The sequence below is a fragment of the Micromys minutus genome (genome assembly GCF_963924665.1).
Source record: "Micromys minutus genome assembly, chromosome: 20".
Taxonomy (NCBI): Eukaryota; Metazoa; Chordata; class Mammalia; order Rodentia; family Muridae; genus Micromys; species Micromys minutus.
This window is the reverse complement of record NC_137955.1, coordinates 29,134,461-29,150,894: the sequence shown is the minus strand read 5'-3', so window position 1 is coordinate 29,150,894 and position 16,434 is coordinate 29,134,461. Positions and strand designations below refer to the sequence as shown.

The window sequence follows — 16,434 nt, the reverse complement described above, 5'->3', positions numbered from 1 at the left end:
ATTCCACTCTAGCTATTATGCTGGTCAGTTCCTAATCCAACAGTTCATCTACAAAATGGACCCAGAGTGGTAGTTTGAATGAGAATGCCCCCCACAGGCTCACAGATTTGAACACTTGGTCCCCCCGCCCAAGGAATTATTTGGGAAGGATTAGGAGGTGTGGCCTTATTAGAGAACATGTCACTGAGGGTAGGCTTTGAGGTTTCAAAAGCCCATACCGTTCTCAGTGAGCTCTCTCTACTACTGTTCCAGCACCATGCCCCTGGCTCCCACGCCACCAAGATAGTCATGAAAACTCCCCATCTAGAATGGTGACCCTCAAATCGAATGCTTTCCTTTACAAGGTGCCTTGCTCTAAGGCTCAGAATAAGCTACCAGTGCTCATGGCAGCAGCAAACCTCCTGCCCTTTTCATTGTTTCTGCTTTAAGCACTGCTATTACTAACAAAGCAAGATCCATGGTGAAGTGTCTGCTGAGTAGTAAACACTGTTTGAGAACTGAATTAACAGAGGCATTATGAGACTGAGATTATCTGTTACGTTTATACCCCAAATTCTGTCTAAAATTTCAATATACCTCATAAAATATATAATCTCTCTACACTAGCCAACAGTCTAAGGTCCATTTATTCCATGCAAAGGCATCTTGGCATAGGTCTAATCCAAGGGTGAACACACATTTTCGCACAGTCTCAAGTAGTGACTGGTAGGCTAAATCTATAGGGACCTTGAAGGTTGGGGAAACGCCTACCCACCTCAGGAACTTCTGTCACTGTCTGACCTGGATTTGAGGGAAAGAGAGAAGAGGACACAGCGTCATCAGATCTCGGGCCCACTGGACTAGCATGGTCATGTGAGCAATGCTCGGGAAGAGTAATCAGGGAAACACTGAACCTTTGGCTTCCACATTTACACACAAAGGCATGTGCGTTTATACATACACTTACACATACACCACATACACACAAACAGCGGCTATTGTGAGCAGTAACTTTTTTGTTGTTGTTTTAATACTTAATTACTGAAGTGTCTTCTCTGTGAAAGGAACTGGTTACAAAATGAAAGGAGAAGAAAAAGAGCAGGAACACAGACTTTGAAACCCTCACTGTCTAATAAAAAAAATAATAAATGAGCTCTGTGGCATGATCAGAACACACAAAAGAACAAGACACATAGCATGGAATCAGTACCGGCGGGACCTCAGGAGCAGATGTAAAATGACGATCGGCAAGTGAGAAAGAAAGAATGCTTGACAACTCAGAAAGCCTGTGGCTCTCCACACGAGAAAGACAAGGCCATAAACACAGTCCAGGGCCAGGACACATGAGCTGCGGCTGCCGGGTGGCAGCTCAGCCTTTGCTAAGTTGGTGGGAGCTTTGGAGCAGACAACAGCTAAGATGGAGAAGTGAGGCTCAGAGGCAGTAGGATGTCTAATGCAACAGTAGCTCCAAGGCCAACAGGCAGAATGTGGCCAGCCACGGGGATGGTACTTCAGGGTGGCCACAGGGGGTCAGGGCACCAGAAGTAGTCTGTGAAGAACTCAGTGGACCAACGTGCTAGCTTCGGTGCCTCCCTTCTCCCTTCTCCCCTTGATCAACACTAGAAACATTCTCTACCCAACCTCTTGCTTGAGATCTAACCACCAATTCTTAGACTCTCGGGAAGTGCGCTTCAAAGATAAGCAAAGGCTTCCAAAAAGCAGAGACAACCGCACCCCATTTCAAACGGCAACTGAGAAACAAACAAAGGAGAGGGCAAATAGTTTAATGTCAACTCAATTATTCAAGTGCACTGTACAAAGCTGACCTGTAATCCCAGAACTACTGCCCCGTCTATCCTGAGCCCCTTGGCAACGGTTTGCACGATTCACTTTTGATCTTTACTAAAGCCCTTATCAGAGCCTCTCCTATATAATTCATGTCTCTAGCATTCTCATCCTATCCTAGGTAATCTTGCCTCCCAAGGACGGGGGTCTTGTGGCACTTGGCTTTGGATCCCCTAAAATACCTACAAACTGCCTCAGACTAAAAGGCTCTGGATAAACATCTGCTGAATTAAATTTGTACGGGTTCTGTGGCCGCATAGCTGCAAAGGCCCTGGAAGCAGTCCCCCTGCAGCAGACCCCGCAGCAGACCCACCCCCGCAGCAAACCCCACAGCAGACCCCGCAGCAGACCCCACAGCAGACCCCGAAGCAAGGTCAGGGGCTCTTGAGATCAAAATCAGACACCTGAGGTCAATCAACTCTACATCCACAAGGCCCACAACTCCATGGCCAAAGTCAGAGAGGAAAGACACTATTAGTTCTTTGACTGTGGAGAAATGGTGGCATTCTGCCCGCTGCCTGCGGCCAGCGGCTGCACTCAGCCAGCTAACTGCTTTTGCCGCCTCTGTTTTAGACCTTACCTGCTGCCTACTCTGAAGCTTCAAAACAGTAAACTCAGAAATGACATCATTCTGAGATTTCAATCTTTTCACAGTGATTAAAAATCTTGCTCGCCGAGCCCGCCTCTCCTTTTCTATCCCCCCCCCCCCCCCGTTCACATTCCCACACATTCAAACTCTTACTCTTACACTCTCTCTAGAAATGGAATCCAGGGTGTTATAAATGCTAGGCATGCGCTACCAGACAGCCACATCCACACAGAATCTCTGTTAAAGGAAGAGGAAGAGGAGAAGGGGAGGAGTGTGAGGAGGAGGAGGAATGGGGAGGAGGAAGAGAAGTTCTGTACTCTGAGCAATGGACACCATCAGAAGATGTACTTTACAGACAGACAACAGTGGTGGGTGTGATGTGCTTTGCCAGGGAACTGTTTTAAAAACTGGTCATCGAGAGCTAGAGAGACAGCCTGGTGGCTAACAGCACTGATGTTCTTTTAGAGGACCTGGGTTCAGTTTCAGCACCCACATGCTGGCTCACAACAGTCTGTAACTCTAATTTTAGGAGACTTAACACCCTTCAGGCCTCCATAGGGACCAGCCACACACATGGTACACTGACACACATTCAGGCAACACACCCGTACACATGAAATAAAAATCATAAGCAAACAAAACTACAGCTGGTCATCTCAGTCAGCGGGATGGCTCAGCAAGTAAAGGAACTGGCTGTCACTCTTGCATTGGATCCCTGGATCCTGAGGGTGGAAGACAAGAACCCATTTCCTGCTGGTTGTCTTCTGCTGTCCACATGCAGCACACTATGTGTGCCCAAATGTAATAAAAGTGTAAAAAAACTGCTCAGCTCGAGTCTATGACACAAGAGAAAATGGAACCAGGGCTATTATATCTCCGAGGGTGTGACTAGTTACTTCATAAGTAGTCCTTCTATAATCTCAGTTAAGACATTTCAAAATAGAATTCTAAAGCTCAGTTCTTCTGTATCTCCTGTTTGTTTGTTTGTTTAAGGCTGGGCTCCTTGTCCTAGCCCTATCTGTCCTGGAACTCACCCTAAAGACCAGGCTGGCCTTGAACTCGCGATCAGCCGGCCTCTGCCTCCCAAGGGCTGGGATTAAAGGCAAATGCCAACACTGCCCAGTTTCCTTTATACCTCTGAATTGAAGAGGAAAACCATGGTTGGAGCTAAGACAACCCAAAAGAAAGAAATCTGAGTCAAGCCAACTGAAAGGGAGAACTGTAAGGCCTACCTACTGTCCCATTTGCTCCAGTGGAGTGTCACTTCTTAAAGGTTCCACAATTTTCTAAACAGTGCCACCAGCTGGGGACCAGCTGTTCCACCACACAAACCTATGAGGGGTGTTTCACATTGCAGCCAAAACATGATGTAGATCTCATATAGTCCAGCCTACTTCCTTCCAGAAAGGACTCAAAGCCAAACAAGAATGAAGATGTTAATACAGATATTGTAGTGGTTTGAATATGCTAGGCCCAGGGAGTGGCACTATTTGGAGGTGTATCCTTGTTGGAATAGGTGTGTCCTTGTCAGAGTAGGTGTGGCCTTGTGGAGTAGGTATGTCACTATGGAAATAGGCTTTGTAAGTCCCTCTTCCCAGCTGCCTGCAGGACAGTCTTCTCCAAGCTACCTTCAAAACAAGAGGTAGAACTCTCAGCTCCTTGGCCCCATGTCTCCGGCCTTGCTCCTTCCTTGGTGATACTGGACTGAACCTGTAAGCCAGCCTCAACTAAATGTCGTCCTTATAAGAGTTCCCTTGGTCATGGTGTCTATTCACAGCAATGAAAACCTAACCAAGACAAGTATCTTTTGTGAAATCAAGAATTAAGGAAAATTAACCAATGGCCAATAATTGTCACACTAAACCAAATAAAAATATCACAGGAAAGAAAAACTATGGACCAGTATCTCAAAAGTTCCTCCAAAGCTATCAATCAACACAGTGTGGTTCTGGCAGAGGGCAGACCTCATCCGCAGAGGAAGTGAGCCCTAAAACAAGTGCTCATATCCTTAACAGGGCATCAGGAGACTCCTCAACAAATGCTGTTGAAAACAACTAGATAACACAAAAGAACACAGTGGGTGGTCTCTACATCACACCACATCCAAAGTAACTCAGAACAAGTTAAAAAAAAAAAAAAAAACTACACAAATTATGGAAAACTGTAAAAACCACTAGCTGTGCATGCCTACACCTCCAATACTGACAGACACAGGCAGGTCCTGGAGCTTAGTGGCAGTCAGACTAGCAAAGGCACATGTTTTTGGTTAGTCTAGAGAGCCCATCTTAATACAATAAGGCAGAAAGCAATAGAGGAAGTGTGCATACACACTTACTATGTACATGCTTTATACTGTACCACACACACACACACACACACACACACACCAAAATTTTAAATTAAATTATTTTTTAAGAGACATAGGAACACTTATACACTGCGATTGTGAATTTTAAAAGAAGAAGAAAGTTCCTTAAAAGACAAAACAGTTACCACGTGACCTCAAATTCCAGTCTTGGATAAATACCAGGAAAAGTCAAAGCATATGTCCACAAGTCCAACAACTACCGAGTGAATAAACAAAATGTGTCAGATTTCACACCATGGCATATTATCTAGCAAGAGGAGAAATAAGAAATATTTGTTACACACAGATTTCATGCCAAGAGAAGTGAGCTACCGCGCAGGGCTGCTCACTGTTCAGAAAGGTGTAAGAAGGGAAGACGCAAAGATGGGGCGGTTGTTTAGGGCGGTGGAGGCTGAGGGTTATCAGGACTCCTCGTGGGCACAGGTTATTGGTTTTGACATGAAAATGCCCTGAAATTAGACACCTACAGTTCAAGAATTTCATGAATTTCCTCTCCAAACCATTTGAAGCCTACACTTAAAGTAAGTAACTTACAAAATATGTACATTTCTTCTCAGAAATTTGCTTTTTAAAAATTTACCTTGAAGGAGTCGGATCATCTTGGCCGAGGCGTGACATGATATTTATTAGAGTGTTAATTCCTATTAAAAAAAAAAACCACAAACATACAAAGAAAATAATTTAAGAACTAATTTAGAACATATGATATCTAGAAAGGAATTCTCACCCCACTTTTGACTTTCAAAACTTTAACATCCACATCTCAATCTTTAAAATATGTGATAGAAGGAAGAAAATTGTTTAAAGTATGCATCCGTGCCCGAAGTGAACGTTACCCAGGATGTGTGAGAAAGGGGTTTACGGAACCACCAGGGAACTAGTCCAAGAATAGGGGTGAAACTTAGGAAGCAGCGCAAAGCAGACAGACAGTAGAGTTTTACAGGCACCCAAACAAACCTTTTTTCCGCATGTGCATGTGATGAACTTTTCTGTCTCCATATTTGGGCTGTCGAATTCCACAGTTAGACAAGGAATTCCTGGCATGATCAGGATTCATTCCAAAATTTAAATGATGACTCGGATGAGTCATGGCCAGCTACAGTTTTAATGAAAAAAGCTCAGTTTAGAAACTCAGCACAGAACCACCACTTCATAAATACTCCAAACAAAACATTTCAGGCAAACATTAAGGCTCCTTCAGAATCCAATCGGCAGAACTGAGCTGCAAGATTTTTTCCTATACAATCCTAAAATCCCACCCGTTCCAGGGAGGATTACAATCCAGGGGCTGTAGAAAGAAGAGCCGTAAACAAGGGAATGCTGAAAGAGGTACTGCCCCCAACAGAGTACAACATCAGTCTACAGACTCAAATAAATACAAGATAAAGAGCCTGAGTGCACCCAAGGCAGAGGGGAGAGCAGGGAGGGTTCTATGTCTATACTATGAATATGCCCTGCAGGGTGAGCTCTCCCAGCCTCACTGCCGTGAGGAGTTCTGGAACAGCACTTCTTACCTGGAGCAGACAACGATCTTGGAAAGTATATCCTATCAACTTGTCCAAGTGCATTAAGCATTGATGGTATCGGATGTGATGGGTCAGGACAGGCAGCATCATTGCATGCTGGGGGGGGAAGAGTTCAGTATGTTTAGCTCTATAAAAATTCATAAGAACACTTTGTTCATTCTACAAAAGAAAGAACTATTTTCTCGCCCCAAACTCCATCACACACGGTCCTGAAGCAGTTTGCTAGCTATGTGGCAGCCTGCAGAACCGTCTGTGAGGAGTGCCTGGCTCCTGTTCTACCCCTCACTCACTGCTTGACTTGGGGCTATTTTATTCTGCCTTTTCCTCACCTCTAAAATGAGGATATTAACTGTAGCTAAGCTCAGGAACAGTTAAATGAATAAAATGTAAGAGAAAAAAATCATGTTTTTCCTCCCTTTTTGCATGTGCGCGAACGTGTGCATGCTCAATGTGTGTGTGTGTGTGTGTGTGTGTGTGTGTGTGTGTGTGTGTGTGCTCCATATGTGTCCATTTGTGAAAGCCCAAGGTCAATTAATCACTCTTCATTTTCCGACAGGTTCCTCATCGAACCTCCAGTTCACTGTTTTGGCTACACCACTTGTCCCGTAAATCCCAAGGATCTATCTTCTGGTCTCCCATCCATCTCCTGGGGTTACAGAAATATGTTTCCCCATTCAGCTTTTACATGGGTGCTGGGGACCTGACATCAGGTCCTCACGCCTATAGACTATTTTACCCATTAAGACATCTCTCTGGTTTGCATTTACTTACTGACTGACTGACTTATTCTTTAAGTCCAAGGCTTTGCTCTATACCTAAGGCTAACCTGGAATTTGTGATGGAGAAGTATCGCCTTGAAATCATAATCCTCCTGCCTCAGCTTCTAAGTGATCATGGCCATCTCCTAAGGAATAGCTCTGGATTTATGAATCCTCAGCAAAACAGCTTCAGGTAAGCCTTTCCCTTCCTCCCTGTCTCTAATTCTAAAGGAATAAACTAAAACACATATGTACACTTTAGAGTCAAGATATTTGAAGCCTCAAGTAAAAAAGCTTTCTCCAGAAAAAAATCCTATATATGCAAAATCTGTATCCAATTTTAATGTGTGCATAAACCAAGCCTTATCATTATCCTTCAATACTATGTCAGTCCCATGGTGTACAAAAGCTACACTGGGTCTGATAGTTTCTGATCAGACATTCAAAGAGAGCCTTTATAACACCACGAATACAGCCACGGCAGCTGAGGACTTGGAACTGAAATCTTTGCTTCAGTCACTTTTCATCTGGCTAAAGATTCCTTATTGGGAGACGATTTCATGAAAGGCATATCTTTTGCTTTTCTTTAATACTGTTTCTCAGGAACGCAAGAGAATGAAGGAATCATTCTTATTCATCAGAAGCTGGAGGGTGGGCACAGCCCACAAGATGACTGACACACGCTTTTCATGTTGGTCTCTGAAGTATTTTAAGCTCGTATTATTAAAAATATACATGAAAATGGGTCTACTTGAAGCTCCAGAAATCAGTTTTATCTTATTAACCTAAAAAGAAACACTAGTTCTGCCAAAGAGGATCTAACCAACAAAAAGCCTTTCTCGCTGGGCCAATTCGGTGTCTACTGAGCATCTACAAGTGCAAGGCCTGCCTGTATCTGTGGAAGATGGGGGGGGAAAGATGAATACACAGTTTTTGCACCACAGGCTTCCAAGAGAAACACCATTATGGTATACATTATCAGCACTTCGTCAGTTTTATTTCTCTAAATACAATATGATGCTTGTTTACAAAGCATGCAGCCAATAGAAAAGCATATCCAGTCACTTCATGAAGCCCAAGAGAGCTGACATGAACAGCTCAGTGTTAAAACACAATTATTAAACCTCTTACATGCATGATGAGTGCATGTATTTAAAAGACAGAGAGAGAGGGAGAGAGAGGCGGGGAGCAAGGGAAGGAGAAAGAGAATCCTTTGAAATCGTGTAAGAAAACAGTATATAGTTTTCAAATTTCAACTGGCCCATAAAAGTCAGGCTCCTGATACTTCCCACACCTAGACAAGCAGCTAAAGGCAGCTACTAGATGCTGAAGAAAGGCCATTTTTCCCTTGGCAGGGAGTGAGGGTGGGATGGGGGATTCACTAAGCCGCTGGTAGTCGCCTAATGCTCTAGTAGATGATCTACACACATACACACTAACTGGACTTAGCTCACTACTAAAAGTAAGAAAGGGGAAAAACGATGTAAAGTTGGGAAGGAGATGGAAAAGAGATGGGGGTGGGGCTTGAGTCAGAGATTGATATGACCATGAAACAGTGAATACATGCATAAGTTTCAAAAAATTAAAAAATAATAAAAAAAAAAACCTACCAAAACCAAAGATCCCTGAATAAGAGCAGTGTGCAAAGACAAAGATCTGTGGTAGTGTCGGGATCTACATGAGAGAAAAGGGGAGTAAGGAGCAACTGTGTGTAAACATGAGCAAAGCCAGAGCGGCCTGTGCACACTTAGTTCCCGAGGTGAGAAGTGCAGGAGAAGGTACCCTGGGCGCAGAAACTGCTTCTGGAGGAAGCAGTACAGGGCCAAGGGAAGAGAAGGCCTAGCATACACAGGCAAGGGGCATGACGGACAGAGCCCAGCAGAACCGCCCCATCTGTCCTGGCTCCTACTGCCTTCCAGGATACACAGGGAGGAGGTATCTCTCTCACTCTGCTGAACTTAACCAAGTTAAAAGAACTGGCAGAGCTACAGAGAACAATCATAGTTAAGACTGTCAATAGGAAGGTGTAAATTTAAAAAAAAAAAAGTGAGAGCTATAAAAGAAAATGACAAATAAGTTTGATAAAAATGAAAATCATGAGGAGAAAAGTTTCTAAAGAGATGAAACTCCAAAGAACACAGACACAAGCTGCCGCAGTGGACAGACACAACGAGGGTGCACAGCATCTTACAATATCACGTTCGGTTCCTGAGATATACGACCATCCAGAAAAATTACGTGGTAACTTCAAATAGTCTGAGGGAGCATGAAAGCAGTAACAGTGTGTTTTAGAGAGCTCACAGTAAGATACGGCCACGCTGGGTATGGAGCTGCACTGCACGGCATCTCAGAAAGGCAACTGGTCGACCAGCACCCCCACGGCAGCTGACTCCAACTGTCTCCAACTCTTAATTAACACTCATCAATAGCAGCTCATCTTAAGGCAAAATTACTTTGGACTGCTACTCAGAACATTAATTTTTTAACAATATTTTCAATAATTTGTATAAAGACCACTGCTCAGTTAAATGGCAACGTGATTTTTTTTTTAATTCATTACTAGGAAATGAATACCTTTATGTGTATAACCTGGACTTTTAAAAATGCATGCTACCATTAAAAGGACATGTAGAAGCTTTTTTGTAAGGGCAGAATGGAGCCAACTGTCCTACTTACCCAATCTGTGTGGCTCAGCTCCTTCACTTATCTACTTGAACCACAGTCAACCATGACAAAGAACCAAGTAAAATCCCACAGAACGCACCACGGTGGTGCAGCATCAAATCCGGTGTAGATTTAACTACAACAGATACCAATGCTTACAAATGAGTCATTGACAAAAGCAGAAATGCTTCTCTCGTGTTTACCCAAGGGAAAAGTACTGTCATTGCCACACAGAAAATGCACATTGTGCTCATTAATACTGGACACAGGTCCCGAAACTTCGAATACTTCTGGTGACTCTGTGTGGCTGCTGAACTTTCACATGAGTATATACACATGTGCTGTGATGGGGAGACATCTGAAAACGGACTTGTCTTCACCCAAGTGACTGATTTTAATATTCCACTCATTCATCTTCCCTACTGCTCCTACACACTACACGCGCACACACACGCACGCGCGCGCGCACACATACACACACACACACACACACACACACACACACACACACACGAGTGTCATCACAGAAAATAAAGACAAAACCTCAACAGCTAAAAAGAAACCTATGTCTGGTGTCTGATTTCACATCAGAGTATAATCCACAGAAACCTCTCAATTAGAGACATGCTCAATGCCAGCGCCTGTGAGGAAGATGTGTAGGCATGACTGTTTTCAGAGGCATCATCACCTGACAGACATCAGAACGAATGCCGGTTTTCCAGAATCCTTGGCTGCTCAGCTCCACAGTGACTTCTCGCCGCATTGTGTTCTTTTGCCGTATTTTCTGGAGCGCTTCCTGCAGAAGAGCTCACTGTAAGTGACCCAACATCAGCAAAGTAATTCTAAGCCAAGAATCAAGCATGAGGAGATAAGAGCCCCTCAATATGTCCTTACACTCAGGCACCAAGCCTTCTCTATGCAAAAGAACAATATTTAACCTGAGGTGAAGGCCACGGTGTGAGACACTCTGGGTACAAAGCAATCCTCTCTACTGACCACATGTCAAAAACGCTAGACTAAATCTCACTAACCCAGCATGTCTGAACAAAATACGTTTTTACGAATGAGAAGTCCTATATGGCTTGGGTCCTGAAATCACCACGTAAAAAGTGTACTTCTATCCAGTCTTATATTAGGCATTTCCATTTAAGAAAGACAATCAAGCTGATACCCACATGATTCTAATGTTGCCTAATCTATAAAGTCCCTACAGTCTTGCTGCAGGAGTCCACTGTAGAAGTGGGGGGTGGGGGAGGGGAGGAGGTGGGAATGGGGGAAGGGACAAGAAGGGTACAATGGTGTGCACCAACTCACAAGGTTTTACAAGATAACTGCAAATTAGAGTACAGCCTGACTATAAAATGACATTCTCCAGAATAAAGAGTCCAGAAAAGGTAAAGACAAGGACCTCAGACTTCCCTCATGAGATACAATCGGAAGTCACATCTTCCTCTTTACTACTCTTCCTATACTGACCTGTACAAAAACACTGTACATTTGGATACATACAATTTAATAAAAGTCCCAGGAATTCATAACAAAAAGTAACTACAGCCATTCCACCACCAAGTTCCTACTAGAGGCTGTCGACCAGGAGATGAGCAAGGCCTCAGAGCCTTCCTTTATAAAGGCTGACTGGCTCACGTCACAGCGAGTGACAAAGCCAGAATCCACATCTTTCCTCAGCTTCTTAGCCTTGTACAGTAGAATAAAACCTCACTGAGAAAAAAGTCTGTGTTGATACTAAATTTATTCTTACCCAAAAACTAAAACAGAATCTTGAAATATAGAAGGTAATACTACTCATCAGTATGGGAGCATGGGATGAAGATCTCAAACTTTACAAAGTAAGTTCATAATGGGAGGATGGTCTCTTACAACAATAATACCCAAGAATTATGGCCCAATGTTATGCAATGTAAGGTTAGGGATAAAGGCTGACTTACAAGTGTGAGCTTTTTCTGCTATCACAGAGGCATACTTAAAGGCCGGGTTATTGCTCAGTAGTAAAGTGCTCACCTTGCATGTAAGTGTGTAAGCCTCTGGGTCAGTCACCAATACCAAAACAAACAACAGGTAATGGGATTCTCAAAGACAGATCTATTAAGAAACTGGCTCTTAAGGGTAAAAATGTCCTACAGTAGATGTCCCTATACCTCTGCAAACACCAGCAACACCAACCAAACCCAGTGGTGAAAAAAAAAGCATGAGGTGGAGTAGGGTGGGGTGGGTGGGGTGGGGTGGGGGCTGTGAAGTTATAAAGAAGACCAGGCAAGAAGGATCTGGGAGAAGTTAGAGTGGACAAACTAAGGTGGACAGATCAAAACACTGCAGACATATATGAAACTCAAGTAAAAAGAATTTCCCTTGACTACTAAAAGATTTTTAAGAAGCAATCAATCTACTAAAATACAGAGAGAAACATCCATAATTATTTAAATCTTCTTTTTAAAATATTCTTCTAGGGGGCTGGAGAGATGGCTCAGTGGTTAAGAGCACTGACTGCTCTTCCAGGGGTCCTGAGTTCAATTCCCAGCAACCACATGGTGGCTCACAACCACCTGTAATGGGATCTGATGCTCTCCTCTGGTGTGTCTGAAGACAGCTACAGTGTACTTATATATAATAAATAGTAAAAAAAAAATTAATCTTTAAAAACAGAACATTATTCTAAAGCTAGTGTAATGTGACAATCTGAAAATAAACCCAACATGCACCGTCATTCATTGCCAGGGAGTGGGTTCAGTACCGACCTCCCGCTGAGCCAGCTTCTGTTTGTCAGTTTGTTTGACTTTGGGACTATTTGCCAGGAGGTGGCGAAGTTTCACATAACTTTTCCATAACTTTTGGTACCTAGGAAAAGGACAGAAAGTTATCTTAGACAAAGAGAGGGCCGATCTACTGTGAAAAACCAACCCAATTGTTCTAATAACCCTGCTCAAACATATGTTTCTTTAAATACCTTAGTGGCAGAAAAGCTCATTCTGAAGAAACCCATGGTTTGAGAGTTCAGGAACTGGATGACCAAGAGCCATGCGGAGCCTGCTGATCACGTGACTGATAGTTTATGTGGATCAAGAATGAGGTGCAGACTAAATGGATGAGCCTCTGGAAACAACTCAATGAAGACTCACACAACCACTTCCGCCGATGGACTCATGCCCTCTTCTCAGCGCTACCTCTTTATAAGTGATGTGTTTATCTAAATTTGATATATCTTTTGTGGGGAAAAAAAATCCCTCTCGTAAAATAGAGACGGGGGATTTGGGAGCACTACAACCAAGAACCCATTGGTGTATCCATTTGCCTGCTGGAGCTCGGGAAGGCAAAGGGTGTACCAATTTGTTAGAGCGATCTGAGAATGCAGACGACGCAGTCCTTTCTCAGTCCCCAGTCCTGACATGAGAGTCCACAAGAGCCCAGTCACATTCTCCTAACATCTTTGTGACAAGAAGGGGTCTGCAGACTGCCTGCCCTGTTGCACCTGCTCCCTTACAGACTCTGCTTGGTACTGTTCCTTTGTCAACAGTTTTAGAATGGAGGAAAGAAACAAGTACTTACACAGGGCCTGGGTCACTGCTTCCTACTTTTATCCAAAGAGGGAAGAAAAACAGAACCCTTTAGCCTCTTCTAATACACGACAGCCAGAACTGCGGTTAAGAACGGAAATCTCCCAAGCCCTTTTCTCCCAGTATGGGTCCTTCTCTCTTTAAATTAAGTCAGGAAATCGTTTATTTGTCAAAAAAGTAGGAAATCCAAACACACCTGAGAGGTCCTATCTATCTCCATTCCCACAAATCCTCATCTTCTCTCAGAAAAATATTAATGTGCCAATTAGAAAAGCTCCCACCTGCAAGGCAGTATAAATTCTAAGGGTAGGAACGCAGGGCTCCTAAATCCCACACAACACTGAAGTCTGTATGGGATCTTCCATGGGATCTTCCAAATGCCCCCCCTGCTAGAAACCAGCACAGTGTTACCTGCCATTCAGAGCACTGAGCAAATTCAAACCGAAACGAAACAAATATTCTACTAGTAAGTGAAGGAAGAGCTCCCTGGGGTCTAAATCCATGGAAGACTCCGGGTCACAAGCTTGTGGACAATAATCTTCTGGGTGATTTGTTGCAGTCACATGTGTAAAGAAACACATTCTTCACCAACTACAAGACCTAATTTGTAAAATCTGAGATAGGGTTTGTTTCAAGTCTTAATCTGTAAAAAAAAGATGTCCACTAAAAGTATCCTCTGCTAATTGGGTTGTTAGTCGAAGGTGAAACTGGCTATGACAAACACTGAGAAATATCTTACTGTGGGTCTCCTGCATAACTCAACTGTGCAGGGCGTATCCCAAAGTGAACGATGATCGGAAAAGTGATCACTTCCGGGTTGAACTGCTCTCGATCCAGTTGGTCAATTCGGACAGAGCTTGGTTTCTAGGGAGAAAAGAATTTCAGGATCATTTATTCCCATCAGAAGTCCTGAGACATCAGCTTAAACCTAAAAAAAGAGATCAATCAGATTTTTTTAATCAAAATCGTCATTTAGGTGTGAAACGTTTTGTTTGGGCTTATGGTGGCATACTGTTTTTTTTTTTTTAAGCTGTATAAGGAATGGTAATGAATTATTTCTGTATCACGCTACTACTTGTATCGCTACCATCTACAGAAGCAGTGAGGACCTGCAATTACTGCTACCCAAGATCACGTGAGCCCCGCCATTCAAGACCAGCCTGAGCTCAGAAGCACGGCAGCATCAAAAGTCTCCCAGCAGCTGAGCAATCACGCAGCGTCTAACCCCAGCCCGTGGGACGTGGGAAGAGTGGGCGGGTCCAGTTTAAGGCCAGCCTGGACTCATAAAACCTTGACTCAAAATACCGACATTAATTTTTAAAAATTAAAGATCATCTCTAAATTACGAGGACAGTGGGGTGGGGGATGAAGTAAATTCTAAACTTTAGCCACAGTCACAAATCTATCATTGCGTCCCCCTGTAAGAATGTAAAGCCTTCCCACTAATGACCAGTGTTCTCAGGCAGAGGCACAACTGCCAGGGAGGAACATTAATTATCTTAAGTCTGCAGCCAGAAAGTATTTAATGTGACCATAATGGCTGGGAAAACTCAATAAATTTCCCAATGTCCTTGCCGCCAGGCAATCTTTCAAACGAGCACCGTACAGGGTAGGCTGCAGTGTCGTGCCTACTCGGCCCAGAAACATCACACATCCACAGAATACACAATGAAAAGCCGCTTCTGGGACAAAACTATCTTTGCATAAATAGTAAGAAACACCTGCCGTCATCATCACGTCCAGGAGCCAAACACCCATGCTTACTTTCCTAATCCACGTCTGACCATTTCCCAGCAGAAGCCTTAGATCCCCACTAATCCAGACCAAGCCATTCACCATTTCTGTGACTTTTCACTGTCGCACTTTTGGAACGCTGATCTGCTACAACTAGGGGTTTCAGTGTGGGGGCCACTGGCTGAACGTGCGTCACAGACAGGCTGGGCTGGCTGCGGCTCCCGCACCGGCTCTTCAGTCCACCCGCTGCGGGAGGGCTGGCTGACCTATGCATCAGAGCTAACCAGGAAGGGTCAGAAGCACTGGGACTGTTTAAACACCTTAACTTCTGCAACAAATGGGATGAACTGTCCAGAGTGATCTTCACCTCTTCCTAACGGCCTCTGACTGTAGGATTTCAGGAAAACTGACCATGCGACAGAAGCAAGCCCAGGGTGACGTGCTCCCAAAGAGACCACTACAGCCATTCTCTGACTTAGCTCTAAGGTAGTCAGAAAAATGCACCTGTTTAAAGGGAACAATTCAGTGCCTCATACAGGGCTGGTATATTTCTTTTAAGATACTTTAGTTCTAAATGTTTTGGATATGTACCTATTAAAAATAGTGTCTATATGACAAATGATCAATAACAATAAATAAATACCATAGAATAAAATCAAACAATGGGTAATAACAGACAACTCACTTAAAAATATAAGAATTGACAAAACAATTTAAAATACAAATTTTCACTAGAAACTAAATCTAAAAAACTAAGTAAAATACTAATTTCCTCCACTACCAAAGTGGCAAAGGTTTTTTGTTTTAAAGCTAGTACAAAAGAATGAATATTCTCATATAACCCACAATCCTCCTGGGGAGAAATCTACAATGTACATCAAACGTCTTATAGGTATATACAGCTTCAGGCAGGTGAACAAAATATGCCCAAACTGTAGTATTTTTCTTCTTCACTGAGTATTTAAAGAAAACTTATCCAAAGGACAAGAGGCCGCAGCAGCATGCTGTGACATTTGTGTGGGTGTCAGAACGGGAAAGGCCGCTCGCCCACAGTCCGGGTTGCGTCAGCTCCAGAACTCACCGTTCCAGGGTTGGTGACTATCATGCCTTTGCACTCCTCTGCATACTTCTGCCACTCGAGCTCCTCCCACTGAAGCATATTGGCAATCTCCTCCTCGGGTACCAGGGCCTTGCTACACCGGAGCAGGTAGAGAAGAATCTGGTGCATTGATAGCACCTCTTTGCCTCCATCTTGGGGTGGGAGAAGAACAGAGCTACTCAATTTACAGCAAGGCTTCAACTCACTAAGGTAAAACAAGACACTGGCTGTGGAAGAGCCCATATAAAGAAGTCATTTAAAATTTACACAGTTCAGCCAGGTGCCAAATAATACGACCACCGT

General features: G+C 43.6%; 1 protein-coding gene across 3 annotated transcripts in view; it reads right to left on the bottom strand.

Moving 5' to 3' along the window:
• The window catches only part of DROSHA (drosha ribonuclease III), a 103,745-nt gene that overhangs the window by 35,084 nt on the left and 52,227 nt on the right, over positions 1-16,434 (bottom strand). For 2 of the 3 annotated variants that reach the window (XM_080933899.1, XM_080933898.1), the window contains exons 16-22: positions 16,114-16,283; positions 14,038-14,162; positions 12,483-12,582; positions 10,418-10,525; positions 6,296-6,403; positions 5,739-5,877; positions 5,362-5,422 (exon numbers count right to left, since the gene is read on the bottom strand). In XM_080933899.1, coding sequence (XP_080790025.1) covers positions 5,362-5,422; positions 5,739-5,877; positions 6,296-6,403; positions 10,418-10,525; positions 12,483-12,582; positions 14,038-14,162; positions 16,114-16,283 — 811 coding nt within the window. The remainder of the gene's footprint in view (positions 1-5,361; positions 5,423-5,738; positions 5,878-6,295; positions 6,404-10,417; positions 10,526-12,482; positions 12,583-14,037; positions 14,163-16,113; positions 16,284-16,434) is intronic. The other variant, XM_080933900.1, reaches the window with a different exon arrangement.